The 18,862-nt window shown below is 45.8% G+C and overlaps 1 protein-coding gene across 1 annotated transcript; it reads left to right on the top strand.

Moving 5' to 3' along the window:
* Positions 1-379: 379 nt before the first annotated feature.
* DACT2 (dishevelled binding antagonist of beta catenin 2) lies at positions 380-16,906 on the top strand. Its single transcript, XM_066622941.1, has 4 exons — positions 380-613; positions 12,828-12,960; positions 13,149-13,433; positions 15,099-16,906. The coding sequence occupies exons 1-4, from the start codon at positions 380-382 to the stop codon at positions 16,904-16,906; spliced, it is 2,460 nt and encodes an 819-aa protein (XP_066479038.1).
* The last annotated feature ends 1,956 nt before the right edge of the window (positions 16,907-18,862 follow it).

Raw genomic sequence — 18,862 nt, 5'->3', positions numbered from 1 at the left:
GGTTTGGCTGCAAGGAGACCCCCCTTTCCCCCCGCGCACGTAGCAGTGAGCCCCTCGACACTGGCTGCGCGATGCGCACAGGCTCGCAGCCTTTCGGGGGGGCCCTTGCCCAGCAGTGATCCCGGCCAGACCCTTCGGCGCACTCTCCCCAGCGAGGGGCGGGGACTGTGGGCCGCTCTGCAGTTGGCTGGTCGGCCGGCCCGGGGTTGCCCCGTGCCGGGGAGGCGCCGAAGCGCAGCAGCCTCTCCGCCCGCGCCCCGCCGCAGTGGCTGCGCCGCTCCAGTCCCTCTGGCGGAGGCGAAGGCGGAGGGCGGCTCCTCCCCCGTCGGCGACGCTGCCTGCCTGCCTGCCATGGTGCGGGCTTGAGCGACTTGGGAAGATGCTCCTGGGGAGGCAGGCGCCGCTGCAGCGCCCGGGCGGCTGGGACCGCTGCAGGATCAGCGAGAGGCTGCAAGCCGCCCTGGCCGGCCTCCAGGAGCTCCAGGTGCTGCGGGAGAAGCAGCGGGCGCTGGTGAGCGGGGCCTTGACCATGCAGCAGGCGGCCGGCGGCAGCCCGGCGCGGAGCAAGGAGCGGCGGCTGGAAGCCACCCTGACTGCCCTCAAGGAGCAACTGGTAAGGGCGCGGGCGAGGCGCCGCTTCTCCACAAGCCCAGATCTCCGGGAAGCTGCGGTGGGCGCGCGTGATGTGCCAGGGAGACGCTGCTCCCCTCTGGTGCCCGTGGCGGCCACTCCTCGCGCCCCTCCAGACCGATCCCTTCCTCCCTCTCCCCATTCATTCATCCAGTCCCGTCCATTCATTGCAATTGCTGCTCAACTGGTATCACTGAGCAGTCGACACGTTTCTGATTTGTGGCTGCAATCCTATCACACTTACCTGGGAGTAAGCCCCGCTGACTTACTTCTGAGTAGACGTGCATAGGCTTGGGCTCTGTGGCTCCACAGGTAAGAGCAATACCTTACAGGTATTTATTTCCTGTTTATAAAAAAAAATAGAATCCTATTAAAAAATATTAGCATCTTATTAAAAAATAGGATCTTATTTTGGGCAAACCTGATGCCCATCTGCTGCCTTCCCATGGCACCAATCTCCTGAATTCGGTGTGATCACTTTGCTCTTGGACTCAGCCCTTTGAGTTTCTGATGACTTTAAGAATGAGGGTTTTAGAGTTTAGGCAGTGAGCACACAAGTTACTACAGTGCCCATAAAAAAAGAGTTGAGGATTGTGGGATGTGCTGTAAAAAAGTCAGCCTATAGTCATCATTTTTAATAGAACATTTGGAGCAGTGTTCTCAGAAGTTCTGAAAAGATCTGTGTGTGTGTGTATGTGTTTGAAGTAAGGTTACAACCATTCTGATTCTATGGAATACTAAGGTGTAATAAGGCACAATTATTTAAATGAGTTCATCTCTTAATATTACAGACCCACAATAACCCTGAAGCAGTCTCTGTATTTTCTGCCTTCATCTCAGTATGGTTGGCAACCTTCAGTCTCGAAAGACTATGGTGTAAGCCTACAGCACCCAGTATTCCCAGGCGGTCTCCCATCCAAGTACTAACCAGGCCTGATCCTGCTTAGCTTCTAGACAAGATCGGGCAGAGTCACTTCAAACATTATGCTTTTCCAATTAAACTTGGCTAGGTGTGTGATTGTCATGACTATATGCTGTTTTCATCCTTTTTCCCTATATGGAAGTGCTTTCTATGTAGAAAGAATATAATATCTGAAGTTAGTCTAAATCCACATCGTGATACATTTCCCTCAGCATGTTTTGGCTTACGTCTTGTACATTAACGGGATGTTCCTGGGTAAGTACATTTACCCAGTCTGTGAGTGAATGTGAAGACTAAATTGCCTTTGATGTGCTCTACCCATTTGTTTGCTTTTTTAAAGAACAGTTTCCATAATCCCATATACACTACAATCCCATATACATGTACTTGAGGGTAAATTCTCCTGAACCCAATGGGACTTCCTTCTGAATGAACATGTGTCAGAAAGGTGTTGCACAGCTGTAAGGAAATAAACTTTGCTGTGTCATCTGACAGAGGAATCTCATTGAAACACCATTTAGGTCACTGGTACAACTTTGGGGAAAAGAGAAGCCTGATTTTTTTTCCCTCTCTGTCAATATTAGAACCAGAGGTCATCCAATGAAACTAATTGGTGGGAGGTACTTCACATAGTGTGTAATTAGTCTGTAGAATTCATTGCCACAAGATGTGGTAATGGCCATTAGCTTGACTGGCTTAAAGCCAGTCAATTCCCTTTTAAAAAGGGAATTGAACTAATTCATGAAACACAGATCTATCAATGGCTACTAATTGTAATGGCCAGTAGTATGCTTCTGAATACCAGTGGGAGAGACACATACCTTTCTTTTCGATTGTGGGCTTCTCAGACAGCTGGTGGCCAATGTGGTGCATAGGATGTTAGATTACATGTCCCTTCATCGAATCCAGCAAAACTTTTTTTATGATGCAGTGCAATAGAATGGGGGAAGGCTCTTTGTTTTCTTATTCAGCCCTTAATTTAGGCTATTGTGTAAGCAGGGCTGAAATCCTAAATGCTTTCAAGCATTATCTTGTGCATGTTTACTTGGAAGTAGGTAAATACCACTGAATTAGGACTGACAGGGTAAGTTTGCACAGATTAGACTCTTACTGGGAAGTAAGGCCCATTGAACTAAGTGGGGCTTATTTTTTTAGTAACCCACAAAATTCACATCTTCCATTTTTCATGTCCTATTTCACATTTCAGGTATTTGAGCACAAGTCTATGAGCATGTTTCTACAGTCAGAGCCTTCTTTAGAAGTTAAATACTGTGGAATTATTATCAAAGGTTCAAAACAACGTTAAAAAAGAAGGGGGGGAACAAACCCTATGTACCAATTCCCAATTATAGTCCATTTGTGGAACAGGGAGGAGAGAAAAACAGAAAAATCACTTATTTATTTTAATGACACAATTAATGTTGGTGCATCAAAGGCAATTGGATTGCCCCAAAGAGCATATTAGCAACTGTGTACTTTTAAGTTGCATGTATGATGGTGATCTTCATTCCATGCAAACAGAAGGCTTTTATGAACAAATGCAAAGATACGTAGCCCTGTGAGAGCCCTATCCTGAGCTTGATGTGCCGGATTAGTACCGGCGCGCACTGTCGCAAACATGCCATGAGGCGCGTTTGTGAGCTCTTAACACCAGGCTAGCTGGGGTAGCGCGGGGCGGGCACCTGGCCTCTGCAGCTCAGTGGTTGCACGCACCGCCGAGCAGCGGAGAGGAAAGCAGAGGTAGGGAGGAGGCGTTCTGGGGAGGGAGAATGCAGGTGGAGAACAGGAAAAGTTTCCTCTTACCACTGGCTGAGCCACTTTGGGCTCCTATCCCGTGCTGGATACAGCACAAGCCTCTTGACTTGCCTGTTGCAGCGCAGGATAGGATTGCGCCCTTTGCTGCATTCTTTTCATTCTTTTAATGCAGAATACCTAGATCAGGGGTGTCAAACCCATTTCATATAGTGGTTCAAATAGCATTCAAAGCACCTTCTGAGGGCAGGAAGTGACATCATTAAGCATGAAGTGACATCATTAAGCAGGTGATGGCCTGTAATATGCACTTTTGTTCTCATGTAGAAACTCTTTAGCTGCAAATGATAGAAGTGAAAATGTGCAAATCTTGTTCATAATTTCAAGATATGAGAGTACTCAATCATCATGCTGGGAGAGCCCAGTTATAACAGGGGTTGGAGAAATTGCATCCACGGACCACATCTGGCCCACGGGCCTTATGTTTGACACCCCTGGCTTAAATTATAATACAGTGACAAACTGTATATAAGAGTAGGCTTGAATAGCAACATATTGACTAGAGGTTATGTAGATCAACTTCTTTATGCTCTTCTATGGTGGACAACTCACCTAAAGGAGGTGGAAACATACAACATCATACACACATTGGTGTGGAGAGAAGGAACAGATTCCCCACACTGACTTCTAGCCACAGGACTCAAGTCACCAAATGAAACTGATTGGCAGTAGGTTTGGGAACAACAAAAAACAAGTATTTCTTCTACTGTAATGTATGGCATTCACTAAATTACTATGTTATAATGTGAAATGACTCTCGGCTATGAAGTTCATTGAATGGCTTTGAGCAGGTTCAGCCTAACCCAACTTGTGGAATTGTTCTGGGACAGAAACAGCCAGTACCAGGAAGGGCATGTGTTATAAATGCTCCAATTTTATATTGCTGTCTTGAGGCTACGTGACAAGTGGAATATAAATTGGAACATAAGAAAGTGAATAATTTAGATATTGCATTTAAGAATTTCAGAATGCTTTACATAACTCAAGAGTGTAATCCTAAGATTGCACTGTGGCATAAAGCACATTTGTGCCTCCTTGAGTGTCAGCTGGGTCAGCTGGAGGAAGCTTTACAGAATGGGGGAGGGCAGGTGGGCCCATGGGTGGGTGGTGGGAAAGTGGGGGGTGTGGCCAGGACCTGGTACTTGTTCTGACCCCATTCCTGGGTAGCCCAGGGCAGCTCCTGGCTGCTATGATCTGTGCCACCTCTTTAGGTGGTGCAGATCCAAGTAGACCCACTGGAGCTGCACCAGCTCTCCCCAGGTAAAGGGAAAGTGGTTCCCTGTGCTCCAGGCTGAGCCATTTTCAGCCCCAAACTCACACTGGATATGGGGCAGGCCAGCTGGCCTCCCTGTTCCAGCACAAGTTAGGATTGCGCTATTATTTATTTCGCATTGCAAAAAAAAGTTGCGATATATAGGTGTTTTTATCTTCTCCTCATATTGCAAATGCGGGGGAGAGAAACAGTGACTTACTTAAGACCATTAAATGAAACCATAATTGCAGCAATATTCCTGGTTCCCATGCCCTTACTGGCACTGTGCCAGTTCTCAAATATTGTGTATATTTATATGTCTGTTGATTTTGTATGAATCAACACATCCACAGAAATTGTAGGCAACCATATCAGTCCATTAGAAACAATCTGAAGGCAACAGTAGTGTAATCCTTTCATTATTTATTGACTGGATCTGAATAAGTGCTGGTTTTTATACTTTCAGAGGGAGAACAGACAGATGTCTGGGTGCCAAAAAATCTGAGGTTGGTCACAGTGCAGCCAAACTGGATTTGTCTGCAAAGTATCCCTTCTAATTCATCTTAAATTATTCCAAGTGTCACACTTGAGCCACTTTGTTTTGGGATTTGTTTTCCTAACATTCTGTTGGATTAAGTGGTTTGTTTAACTCTAGGGTCTGCTCACTTTGTGACTTTTTAATTAGCCCCATAAAAGTGGAATACTATATTCTGCAGTGCTCATTGTGTCTATTGTACATGCACGTTTCTTAGTTATTTTAACCATGAAAAACAGCTTCCACATATTTTGTACTGGGTGTGGATTGCATGGTCCAAAGTAGAAAATGAGGAGTTCCAATCCATGTATATATGTGGATTGGAACTCCTTGGAAAAAAAAGTGCAATCAAAATGTTATAGACTTTAATCTCTACAGTACTAGCAATTACACACTCCAGTACACTCAAGTTAATTCACATCTCTCCCCTCCCCCTTATTGGTGTTAGACTTGGCCATCAGTTATCAATCAGGTGTGAAAACACAAAGAATATTTCTTAACTGTAGGCAGTTTTATCAGAAGGCATCTCAGAGTGGAAATTGGCTGTAACCTTCAGGGGATGCTTAAGCCCCACTTGTGAAACATTGCAGCAAGTATATCTTGATTAGAGTCCAAATGGCAGCACAAGTGTACTGCCAGCCACTTGATTACCTGTCATTGATAATTCAAACTAATGACTCCACTTTATTTTATTTAACCCCAAAGAGAATATGATTTAAGGCATTTATTGGTTGCTCAAGGTCAGCAGATTAATAGAAACATCCAGTGACCTCTGGCTGAGACAATCTATTCCTATTTGATGCATCTGTTTTGGGCTGGAATAGTTCATTTGTATGTGTGTTTGTTCAAAATCAAACTTGAAATTGGAGGTTTAGTTTGCCCATATTTGGTTGACCCCTGACTGAGAGTTTTTTAACAGGGTGGGAAAAATGAATTTTATTAGCAAAGATATTTTTGCATGGGTCATAGGAAATATGTTGATTCATTTCAACATTACAAGGGAGCAGGGCTGCAGGTGCAACTCATATCAGTTGCAAAATCTCGTCAAATGTGGATTCAGCAGCGCAATCCTATGCATGTAATAGATGCATGCATCTATTCAAAGTAAGTCCCATTGTGTTCATTAGGGCTTGCACCAAGGAAAGGGCGTGTATTGGATTGCAGGCTTAGCCTTTTCCTGTGGTCAGTGGTGCAACTTCTCTTGTGCAAAACTTTACTTAGGTGCAGGCTACACATTTGCTTTACATGCATTATTAGGAGACCAGCTTAAGGCCAGAACATCCGGTCTGTAATAGAATGCCCTAAGAGCCAACAATAAGGTCCTTCTAAAAATATTTCTTTTAAAAATACAAAACACAGTTATACAACTTGCAAGAGCATGAAGATGTGTCAAGTTCTAATTAACACAAACTCTCTAAAAGAAGTATGCCAATTTATGGTCTCTCTCTCTCTCGTTGGTGTTCCAAAACATCTATTTGATTCTTCTGATATTAGCTTATTTTTTAGACACGAGGATGCATCTTCACTCTGTAGTATCCTGCAGAATTTGCATTTTGATTGTTTCAGTGGGTTGGGTAAAGTCATTCACACAGAATGTTCTGCCTAACACAAATCAATTCAGGCTAAATCTTCAGAAGCCCCGACTTGGGATCATCATCAAACCTCAGATGAGTGATTTAAGCAAAGTTTGGTCTTTGGAAGTTAGGAATCAATGAGAAGTATGGAGTCTCCCAGAAACATGAGACCTACCTGCCTCCTCATTGCAGGGGACAGTGGGCAAGAGGAAAGAGTTAACAAGGCTGATGTAAATCATGTTATGTTGGTTAAAGTGCTGTAAAATCACAGACAGATCCTGAAGGTGCAATAAATTATCTTTGAATACCTGAGAGCCTTGCTGAATGCTTTGTGGCCTCTCTGCCATTAATCAGAAACCACAAAGGGAGGGATTGGCTGGCAAAACATTAATCATTAAGCAATTAATTCCAACCATGAAAACAAAACTCTGTGACTTCCTGAATGAATAAGACTGAGGGAAGCATAAAGTACTTACTCCCCCTACCACAAGAACAACATAGGAAATTCTGAAAGGTTAAGTACAAGTATTAAAATTGGCATCTTTCTTGTTTCCAATGCTAACAGTAGTGATTCTAGCCTTGAAATTTAATGAATTCTGCTGTGGCTACTACAAAGTTGTTAGGCGAGGTCTCACTCATAACAGTCATAATCTCCTCTAGTAAGGAAACTTCAAGATTCTGTATCACTTGTACAGCAATCCCATGTGAATGTTGAGGAATGTGGAGTTATGTCACATATTTGTTTTGGTTAGTGAACAGAGAGCCTATACAGATGACAATTTTACCATACATTGTACTTTTCTTTACTTTTCTGTCCTTTTTTTCTTACTTCACATCTGTACTTGATATGTGGTAAACTTATTTTTGTTGAGAAGTGATACATAGCTTTTTAAAATAATTGTAATTACAGAATTATAATTATGTAATTGCCTGGAGATAGAGTGACACCAGTGATCAAACTAGTGGGGCTTCTTCACCCCAGAATTCTTGGTCATCCATATGGACCCTCATATGAATCTGTTCAAGAGGTTAAAGTTGTGATGGTGCATGATCACTATACCAAACCTTTGAGCACCTCGCTGGAATTTTGAGATGTGTTTGAAACCATTCCTGAGGGAGAGCTTGCAGGGTAAATGTAGGAAATGCAGGATAACAGTAAGACACCTCTCTGGTGTTTCTTTGTAATGCCAGTGAAAAATCTAGTATCCATCATCCTACGTTCACCACTGAATATGAAACACCAGCCATAGCTAATTCCACTAAACAGGGAACTGAAAGAGTGGAAATGGATTTTATGTGTGCTGATAAAACAGTGCATATACACAGCAGAGTATGGGTACATACCGCCGTATCCATAGATCCCATATCCGTGGTTTCATGTATCCATAGATATGGGCAGGCCTGCCTCTGTGCCCCTACCCTCTGGAGGGCTTCTGAGCCCCAGAGGCCACAGTCGTCTGCCCACCTCCGGGGCTTCCCCAGCCCTCCTAATGCCTTTTGTGAATTTTCATTTCTAGTTTTCAGCCCACCGAGGCCAAGGGGAGATGTTTGTTCCCTTGGCGGGGCTCAGAAGGCTCTCCAGAGGGGAGGTGAGCCAGGCTCAGCTCACCTCTGAAGGGTCCAGGCCACAGGAATATCCTGTTCACCCATATCCATGGTGTTGACAAATAAGGAGGCACGCCTGTATTTGCATCCTGAGTGGTTGTATCTTGGTCAAATACATACCAGTCGTTGGCATCCCTTGACACTCATGTCTGAAATTTTTTTGTCCTGCTCATTTGCATCCCATTATAACTGGAAAACAAACCCCATATTATATATCCTAAGCCTCTTAATCTAACCCTAACCCTACGTTTGCATTTGAAAAAATTAAAAGTACTAATCTAATGTGAATATACATATAGTGGGACACAAGTGTCCAGGATGCAAAAAGAATGGACACAAGTATCCATAACCAGAATGCATTTAACTGGGATACAGTCCAGGACACAGTGGTCCTGACACTACATGGCAGGCATGCCCAGAACCCAGTCTCTCCAGCAAAGCCAATGATTGCATTCTGCAGTGGTATTGTGATCACTGGAACAGCAGTATTTCCTAAGATGTGCAAAAATAAATATTCCCTTTTAGTATTTTTTTTAAAATCCAAAACACACTAATATAGAATAAATATAATTCAAAGCATATGCTACTAATATTGTAGTATGTATGCATACACTAATGTATTTGTGGTTGAGCACAAATAATGCATAGAACAAGAACTAATACCACCAATTTATCATAATAAAACAATATGATCAGTATAACAAGAAAATTGTTTCCTGCCTTAACATCTATTCAGATATGGCCTACAAAGACTATTCTACCAAGGAGAATGATCTATATCTGCTTATGTCCATTTGATTTTTTTGTCTTCTTGTGCCATCTAGTCTAGTTGGCAACCGTCAGTCTATGACTATGGTGTCGCACTCTGAATGGTGGTTCTGGCACAGCGACTAGTGTGGCTGAAAAGGCTGATTCAGGAGTGACAATCCCTTCCACACTGGGAGCAAGTCCAGTCTGTCCCTGGTCTGTCTCCCTGGCTATGGGCCTTCCTTCTTTGCCTCAGTCTGTTGGCCAAGTGTCTCTTCAAACTGGAAGAGGCCATGCTGCACAGCCTGCCTCCAAGTGGGCCGCTCAGAGGCCAGGGTTTCCCACCTTTTGAGGTCCACTCCTAAGGCCTTCAGATCCCTCTTGCAGATGTCTTGTGCCACGCAAATGAAATATATGCTCAAAATATTGTGTATTGAATATTCCTTTTTGTATATGATACTCTGAGTGCAATCCTAAGGTACTCTTGGACTGGTGCAAGTCCATTGTGCTGGCCTTCAGGTGTCACAAAAGTTCCGCATGGCACTTCTGTGCCACCAGAAGAGTTGGCAGGCCGGTGCACAGAGGTGCCCTGGCCTTTGGAGGCTGAATGTGGCCTCTGCAGTGCCAGCTCAAGGTAAGTTTGTGCTGGCGGTGGGCCACCAGCTCAGGGTCTGGGGAGGGCGGTAGGAGGGCGTTCCAGGGTGGGGGGCCAGGTGGGCCAGTGGGAGGGCTGGATTCAGGTGGGTGACGGGAGCAGGATCGGCACCTAGGCCAGATCCTGACCCCTTTCCTGAGCAGCCCAGCCTTACACCAGACTGCTCGGATCTATGCCACCAAATTAGGTGGCACAGATCCAAGTAGCCCTGCTGGGGCAGTGTTGCAACGCAACGCTACTTGGGCAGCACCCAGGGTTTAGAACCTTGGTGCCTGAGGAAAAGTGCTAAAAGCAGAAGCACTCTGAGGGTTTGAAAGTTAGAACTCGAGCAGCAAGAAGTCAGAGCAATAAGAGACACAGCAGACATTCAGAGGGTTGATGCAAGGAGAGCTGAGCCGGAAGTAGGACGGTATGAGATCGAGAGAGAAGTCCGTCCTCCCAGCTAGCTTCCTCAGACTTTTATTCATTCTCCAAACACATGATGACACTAGGGAAAATTACTGAAGGTTGCTGAAATCTGCACTGCTAAGAAACCTGCTGGCTCTGGCTTGACCGCAATACACATTCCTAGATATGTGCTTCTTCATAACATCCTCTGTTTACAGACTCTGGGCGAAGACTCAGCAACTGGCCCACTCTGGTGTGCCTGAGTGGGGGGGAACCAGCAGGTTTGCCTGCCGGTTGCCATGTTACTAAGGCTAAGTCCAGCGCCTGTGTAGATAACCACTACAGGGCAGCTGCTGTGTGACATGGGGTAAAGGGAATAAATTCCCCTTACTCCAAATTATGCTGCAACCCGGCCCAATCCTGCTCTGGATGCAGCACAGGCCAGCCAACTAGCCTGCTCCAGGGTAGGTTAGGATTGGGCTGTCTGTCAATTTAGTTATGTAGGCAATGTCTCTAGACAGCCACTCCAGGACTGCTGGTGTATCTGTTCAATCACAATTAATATTTTGATTGCTCTTAATAGATTTCCTCAAAGAGCCCTACATTCTGATTTGGCCATACCTTTTATATATCCCTGAGGTATTTAATCTGTGCGTACCGCCTCCCTAGTGAGGCGTGACTAGCCTCCAGGGGAATCGCCAGGCATCTCAGGGAGAGAGGTGGCCTGCATCTGCTCTGCTGCTGAGCTCTGCTCAGCTCAGCTGCAGCCTCCTGACTTGCTGCTTTTCCAAGGCTGAGAACGAGGTGGGTGGGGCAGCGTGAAACATGGTGAGGGGAGGTGGGAGAGAAGGCTGGCTGGGTAGGCAGAGGTGCCGCATCTCATCATGGAGCGCTCTCCATGTGCAACCTCGCCCCAAGGACTGCATTTCCCAGTGTGCCCCTCGCCCTGGGCATCCTGGGATTGGTCAAGGTTGGAAGAGAGAAGAGTGTGGAGGTGCTGCATCTCATCAGCACAGGGCGTGCTCCTGGCAGGCTTCAAACTGGGAGGCAAGAGTAAGTACAGGCAGTGCAGCGCTTTTCTCTGCTTGGGAAGGAAGGAGCTCTGCTCAGCTGCACATGCTGCCTCCTGACTTGCTGCTTTTCTGAGGCTGAGAACAAGGTGGGCAGGGCAGCGTGGGTTGGAGAGGGCGTGGGAAACATGGTGGGGGGAGGTGGGAGAGAAGGCTGGCTGGCTGAACAGCAGAGGAGGTGCTGCATCTCATCAGCACAGGGCATGCTCCTGGCAGGCTTCAAACTGGGAGGGAAGCCTGACCTGGAGAGAGCAATGAAGCGCTTTCCTCCGCTTGGGAAGGAGGTAGCCCAGCCTGCTCTTGGGGGGGGGGGGGGTGTCCAAATGCCCAGCCTGCATCCCTCCATCTTGCCTGGGGGAAATAGGGATGGCACCTGCATGTTGGGGTGTATGTGTGTGAGCATGTACTTCGGGGGGGGGGGGTTGTAATCTTGCTCTGTGTGGCTGCAATCCTAGTTGTACTTTCCTGGGAGTAAGACCCATTGACTCAAATGGGACTTACTTCTGAGTAGACCTACATAGGCTTGGGGTCTGTGTCAGGTTAACCCAGGATCCTCACCTTTCTCTTTTTCCTCCCCCTTCAAAAAAGAAAAAAAAGCCACTCTTGATTGCTTTGTCTCCAAAAATGGATTAAAAAATAAAAACACCATTCCTTTTCAGCCACCTCCCTTTTTCCTCCTGCCTCCTTTTGAGGGGGGGGTTACTTCCTATGTTAGCTGCGATTATAAGACAAAAGGCACAGTCCTAGCTAGGTCTACTCAGAAGTAAGTCCTATTGTATTCAATGAGACCTACTTCCAGGAAAGTGAGGTTAGGATTGCAGCCACAGTCTCTGGGTCTCAGTTTGCAATTAGCAGATGCACACAAAACAAAGTCATCACTTCCCCCCTCCCTTTCCAAACCCCTCCAGGTGTGCTGCTAACAAACTCAGGGCACAGTCCTAACCAGGTCTACTCAGAAGTAAGTCCTATTTTGTTCAATGGGGCTTACTCTCAGGAAAGTGTGGTTAGGATTGCAGCCTCAGAGTGCTAGCAGCTGTTTTTTTGTTTCTAGTGTTTAATCTTCATCCCCATTTTGGGGTAACTGAGGTGAGGTGATGTAATGGGGAGCCGCGGCCAATGGCCACAAGGATCAGGGGAGCCGCAGGCTGAAAAAGTTCAAGAACCACTGATATATCCCAATAATATTCTGGGTGTTTAGAATCATTGGTTAGAAACGCTCCTATTTAAAATGTGATTTGGGAAAGAAAACCTATTCAGGAATTACTTTATCCTTTAAAACAAATTCATTTTAAAGAAGCCAATACATTAACAAATTATCTTTGTACCAGAAATTCATTAAGCCAATATAATTAAACATAAGGCCACCTAGGCCCTGTGATTTTATGAGGCTGTTGAACATGTTTTGATGTTAATGAACACTTCCCCTTTGCCTTTTCTTGGACACTGAAAATGATCCATGATGTTCTGGTGAAGAGATAACTTTATATGCAGTTATAAAGCGTAAGGTTGTCTCCAGGGCCATTTAATGTGTGCTGTTCCTTCAAAGGTTAGTTTGGCCCCAAAAGTTGGCACAATGCAGTCTAGCCCCCTCAGAACCTATCGTAAACTGTCCCTTTCCCCCCCTTCTGTTGCTAACAGTCACGTCTGAGGAGACAAGATGTTGGACTGAAATGCCACCTGGATCAGCTGGACCAACAGATTAGTGAACTGAAACTGGATGTTGGCAAGACGTCAATCGAATACTTTGACAGTGACAGCAGACCCAGCTCAGGTATTTGGAAGATTTATTCTTGAGGGGCATTTCTAGTCACTACGAGGACAACAGTCTGCAATGTGCACAAAACTGTATTCCTTCAATGATATGGAAAACATTGAAATGTTTCGGCTGATCTCAGTACTGTGTAGGTTATTTGTTCTCTGTAACCCAGGAAGTGTTTTCTGTTTCTTTTAACTCTGCAGGGTTTTATGATCTAAGTGATGGTGGCTCCTGCTCTCTATCCAATTCCTGTACTTCTGTCTTCAGTGAATCCATCTCCTCCTCCCATGCCAGCCTGTTGCCTAATTCTCAGCACCCTACAACCCGTCTCAGCATTTTTGACTACCGCCCGAAATCTGCAGATGAAACCACAGTACAGAGCCAGTTTCAACAGCAGGGAGTCTACACCAGCGCTAGATGCCAAATAAAGGCTTGCCCTGATATTTCAGGGACTCCCACCAAGTCCAGGCCAAGGCCTGTTTCCACAGGTAACTATCCTTGTATCCTCTCAATGGAATCAACTAGGAAAGGGCTACACTTGGCTTCATTGTCACAGCCCACTATATAAAGGGCACCCATCTGTGTGGATTGGATCCATCCAAGCAAAAAGGTGCAATGATTGGATGGTGGTTTTTTGGTCAGCAGAAACTGCAATGGGTAATGTTTTATCCTAATAGAAGCTCTGTACCTCTGACTTGTAGTATAGCAATGGATAACTGCCCCTGTAGAACTGCTGCTTCAGCCACACTGTGGATTCCTCCCATGTAGTTCTAGGTTCCTGACATAGACAGTCAAGGAGCAAGTTATACTGTCTGGACTCTTTTTCCACTTGAGGTAATATCAGAATGAACCTGTTTTGCAGTCTCAATCAGAAGGGAAAGAATAGGAGGAAATTGAGACCATTCTGATAAGACACAGTGCTTGTGCTAGTGCTCCATTAATTTTTGTTGTCACCTGTTGCTGTTCACAATGCCTTTTATCACAGTGACTACACCATTAAGGGGTTATTTGCATGTGTAAGTCAGCCTTCACAGATGAAAATGCAACACACACAATTTCCTTATAACTTCATATCTCCTCAGGCTCAGTGCTTGCCCTGGAATCACTTTGCACATGTGTCTGTCAGTCATCATGTAATTGTGCGTGTGTGTGTGTGTGAGAGAGAGAGAGAGAGAGAGCCAGCTACTCTAGATTGCCAGTTCTCAAATTGTGGGTTGAGACCACTGGGGGGTTACAACCTGATTTTTGTTGGGTCATGTAGCAAAACATTATCCCATCATAATTACTCCTGTGAAATAATGAAAGTTCATTTTACAATCAGTGTATTTTCTAAAATTGAAGCAAGTTGAATATTCTGCTTTGTTAGTTTAACATTTTAAGCTGGCCTATTCTTTGTGTTTCCTGACATTCATGAATTCCTGTTAGACTGTTTCCTTAAAAGTAGAACAAGGTTTTTTATCTGCTCTGGGATTTATGTCTAATGAAGTTTTCAGTAAATGAAATATAACTTAACATTGCATTGCCTGTAAGATTTGCTGCAATGTATCTCCTTAATGTCCAGTAAAAATTCTAAAAGCAATCCTATTCACCACCAGTCCATAGCATGCAGCCGTGGCAGCTGATCATGTGCTGCATGCTGTCGGGGGGGGGGGGCCAGGGACAGACCAGACAACCAGAGAAGTAAGTAAAATAACCTTTTTTTACTTACCTGGTGTAAGTAAAAAATATTTATTTACCTCCCAGTAGGCTGCCTAGTCACCAATGGATCCCCTCAGATACACGCCAGCTATTTTGCTGGGGTTAGTCCAAGGAGAAGAAGGTAGCAGGTCTGGGCCTGAAAAGGGAGATAGGATCCTTCATGTGCAACAGCCACCAAGATCCTCCCCCTCCCATCCCCAAACTGTCCCCTGTCTTCCCCCCCACCCCCCCAAAAAAACCTCCCACAAACCTCCCACATTACCTGCTCTGGCATGGGCCAGGTCTGCCAGTGGCAGGTGCATGGAGCTGCCAGACATTTTTTACAATGGTGGAACACAAATTCTGCCATCATAAGAAGACCATACGATTGGGCCGTTCGTCTTTGATATACCAGATGTATCTGTGTTCTTAGGGTGACTGTGACTTAATTCTGTCTCTCTTTTGTTTCCAACTAGGAGACCTTGAAAGACTCACTGCAGCAGATTCGGAATTTCCCAAAACAACTGACTCTAAATTCTTTTCCCCATTTTCTCCAGGAGGAGAAATGCAGTTCTATTGTGTGGATCCCAAATATCAGAGTGACTTGGTCTCGAAGAGTGGGAATGATGTGTATCCTTACCCCAGCCCGCTTCACGCTGTGGCTTTACAGAGTCCCCTTTTCTCCCTGGTAGGACCACCGTCAGAAATGGAGCGTCATCCTTTTCCTAACAAAATTGCTCCTAATGCTGTTGGGCCCAGTTTGATTAGGACTCGGCCGGTCATAGAGTCCAGGCCAGGGGGTTACATCAACAAACTGCTCCAGCTGACACGCCACAGAGGAAACAATCAGGCGGATGCCACTGAGAGGTACCCAACAAAGAACCAGCCATCCACAATGCTCCAGAGACTCATTATAATCCCTAGTGCTGGTGGAGTGAAAATTAACAGCAGCAGCAGCCAGCTGGAAAAACAAGGGAGCTCACAGCACGGTAACAAAGCTGAAGGGAAACTGCAGAGGGAAATGCCAGAAGGGGAATGTGCCAAACAGCAGGGGGCCATGCCCTGTGTGAATGGAGAGCAGGCAGCCACCATGCTTCATGCCGAGTCCTCGCTGGCTGTGAATAGCAGTTATCCTGCCAAGTCATCTGTAAGGGACTCTCCCCTGACAGAAGCAGGCGAAAGCAGCCTGGAGCCCAGCTCTTCTAGCTCGCCTCGAGAAACGGAGGATTCCAGCCTGAGCCCCCCAAACACAAAACATGCCCCAGCCAAGAAATCTCACAAGAAATCAGTCAGCCTCAGTGCCCTGAAGGCAGGGGCTCAAGAACTTGTGCCACCAGGTGAGTTTGTCCATGCTAAGTTTGTCCCTGCAGAATCCCATCAAGTCAGGGTGAGGTTTGCCAGCTCGAAAATGAAGTCCATGAAGGTTAAGAGAAGGAACAGTGACAAGGTGCTCAGGCCTGGGAAACAGACGTTCTATATGGAAAAGTCGAGGGGCATTCACCATGTGGCTGCCAGGCTGCCGATTGAGTGGAATCAGCCTCAGAGGCCACTCAGAGGACGGAACCTCATTAGAAGGCCAACGTTTGCTGGGGAAGCTACAGGGCGGTCTTGCTCTGAGTCCAGCCTCTACCCTGTGCCACTTAGAATCCCTCACTTACTTTCTGGGCCTGAATTATACCAGGCGTCTACTAACACCATGTATTCTCTTGAAGCGGCTTATGTAGACACCGCCACCAAGAAAAAGCAACGCAAATGGCAGTCCACTGTGGAAATCTCAGCAAAGACCCAAGTTGGCAGCCTCTCTGGCGGTCTTGCCTTGGGACCACCAAGACCACAGTCGAGGAGAACCGGTCTCATGCGTGCTGTAACCATGAGGTCACATGCAAAGAGCCGCTACCCCTTTCATCCTGGAACATACACCAAAAGCGAGTCTGACCACTCTGAATACTCGGCGGAATGTGCTTCACTTTTCCACTCCACCATTGCGGAGACTAGTGAAGGAGAGGTGAGCGACTACACAGCCAACCGCTTTGGGGACAGTGAGTCCAGTGAAAGTGATTCTGAGGGCAGCAGCAATGGCAGCAGCCTGACTCTTGACTGTGAGGAGGAGGAGCATCAATTGATCTGGCCTGATCCTTCCGTCAGGCAGCCAGCAGCTGTTCAAACCTCCTCCAAGCCTCTTCCGCCAGTGCCCAAACTCTGTCGCATCAAAGCTTCAAAGGCCCTCAAGAAGAAAATTAGGAGATTCCAGCCTGCCTCTCTGAAAGTGATGACCATGGTTTAAAATGAGAGGAGACATCTGGGTTTTTTTTAGTTGGCTTTCCCTCCATTTGCAAAACAAAGGATTGATACTTAAAAGGATTTTGTCAAATGAAATGTGATTCAACTCCTAGATCTCAAAGCAAAGGACTTCTATTCAATTGCTAATGCCCTTATAAATTACACTGTTCCTAATTCTATCTTTTTATTCTGTAAATAAGAATTCTGTGTGTTCTTGTGGCTTTCTCTCTTTCCCCCCTGCTTTGGAGGACATCCTGAAAAATGTTTACAGCCCAATCTTAGCTGGGCCAGTCGACATTCTAACCTCTTCCACTTGCACTGACTGCCATAAAGCAATCAGCATCAATTGTAAAAGGCACGCAGGCAGCACATTCAGTAGCACACTGCCAGGGACGCTGGTGAGAAGGCCAAAGCCTTCCCACCCTCGTCATTGGCTGTCCCACTGCCCGCCAGAGCAGGAGAATCAGTAGGAAGGGTAGGGGAGGGCAGAATGGGAGGGTGAGAGGAGGCAAAACTGGGCAGGGAAGGGGGCCTAAAGGGGTTGGGGGGGGCTGTGGAAGGGGGTGGATCCAGCGGCAATGGTGTGCACCAGATCCTGTTCCTCTTTCCTGCAGTCTCCCTGCTCCCTTTCTTTCCTTGAACTTGCACTAGTGAAATCCCTAGCAGAGGTTAAGGAGACCCATTGCAGAGTGGGAGGCTTACAGAGATGTAAGGGAATTCAAATCCCCTTTCACCTCTGAAGTTGCTATATCCTCTCAATCTGCTCTTTCCTGCTGGACACAGCATGCCCATTTTTTGGGATGGCTGCACCAGTGGGAGAGGGGGGTGGGGAGAGGATAGGGCTCTTACAAAAGGTGACCTTCACAACCAGGTTCCATTTAATAGATATTTTGGGAAGTAGATGAAGGATTTCCCTAAGTCAATGGGGGGGGAGGGGGAAACTTTTCTACTATAGATGACACTGCAGTCTCTTGGAGCATCTTCCCATAAGCGGAAACATTCAGAACACTGTCACAGCTCACTTAAAAGTGCATCCAATTTTAACACTGCTTGCACAATAAAAATCACTCCCTAGTTTCATCAGGACCATAATCTCTCAGGCAGTCGACACCCATTTCTTTGAAAGGGGCTATTTATAGTTGAGAGTTCATGTCAAATAAATGTGTGTGGCTCAGGAGAAAGTTCTGCTACTGCTATTTTCCATTGACCACTTCATTAAACTGAAAAAGAATTTACCCCAGACTGTTACCAATGTAACCTTTCATACTGAGATGGGAGTATGGTTTTGTTTTTTGCTTGGAATGGGTGAAACAGCATTCCAAACATCATGTCACAGTGCATTAATAGTTGCTGTGGCTCTGTTCCCTTTACTGCAGGTTCAATAAAAGTTACAATGATCTATATGTACTATAGCTGTTTGGTGTCTTTGTGTTTAGAAAAGGACTGTCTTCATTTAGCTGAATGTGTAAAAGTTTTCAAAAGGAAGGTTTGCATGACAATGTTTTTTTTTTAAAAAAAAGAGGGGGATGCATAATGCTCCCATCACAGTGGAACTGTTTTCCAATGGAAAAAAATTGCTCTTTCTCCCCACCAGATCATCATGTTAATTACAACTCCTTTGACCTATTTCATTGTGGAAGCTCTCTCTCTCTCTAGGAGGGCTGGGCCCAACTTTTAGTTGAGACTAGAGCTGTTGGACAAGTCACAAGTTTTGGTCACAGATTTGCTGATGCTGCCAATGCTTGGATGTCACCAGCTGTGTTTACTGAATGATTGATAACAAACTCATGGTTGCTGCATGAAAAGGACCATGAGAGTCACTGTTTGCTTATAGGCTGTAGACATGATTTTTGTTTGAACTCATGGATGGAGCACACACATGCCTTATGAAAACCACAGGGCTAGCAGTATCACAGTAGTAGAAGTGACAGAGGCACATTCAGATCCTTCTTTGCACAAA

Source organism: Tiliqua scincoides, chromosome 1 (genome assembly GCF_035046505.1).
Source record: "Tiliqua scincoides isolate rTilSci1 chromosome 1, rTilSci1.hap2, whole genome shotgun sequence".
NCBI classification, from domain to species: Eukaryota; Metazoa; Chordata; class Lepidosauria; order Squamata; family Scincidae; genus Tiliqua; species Tiliqua scincoides.
Note: the sequence above shows the minus strand (reverse complement) of the source record. Positions and strands in the feature narration are given on the sequence as shown.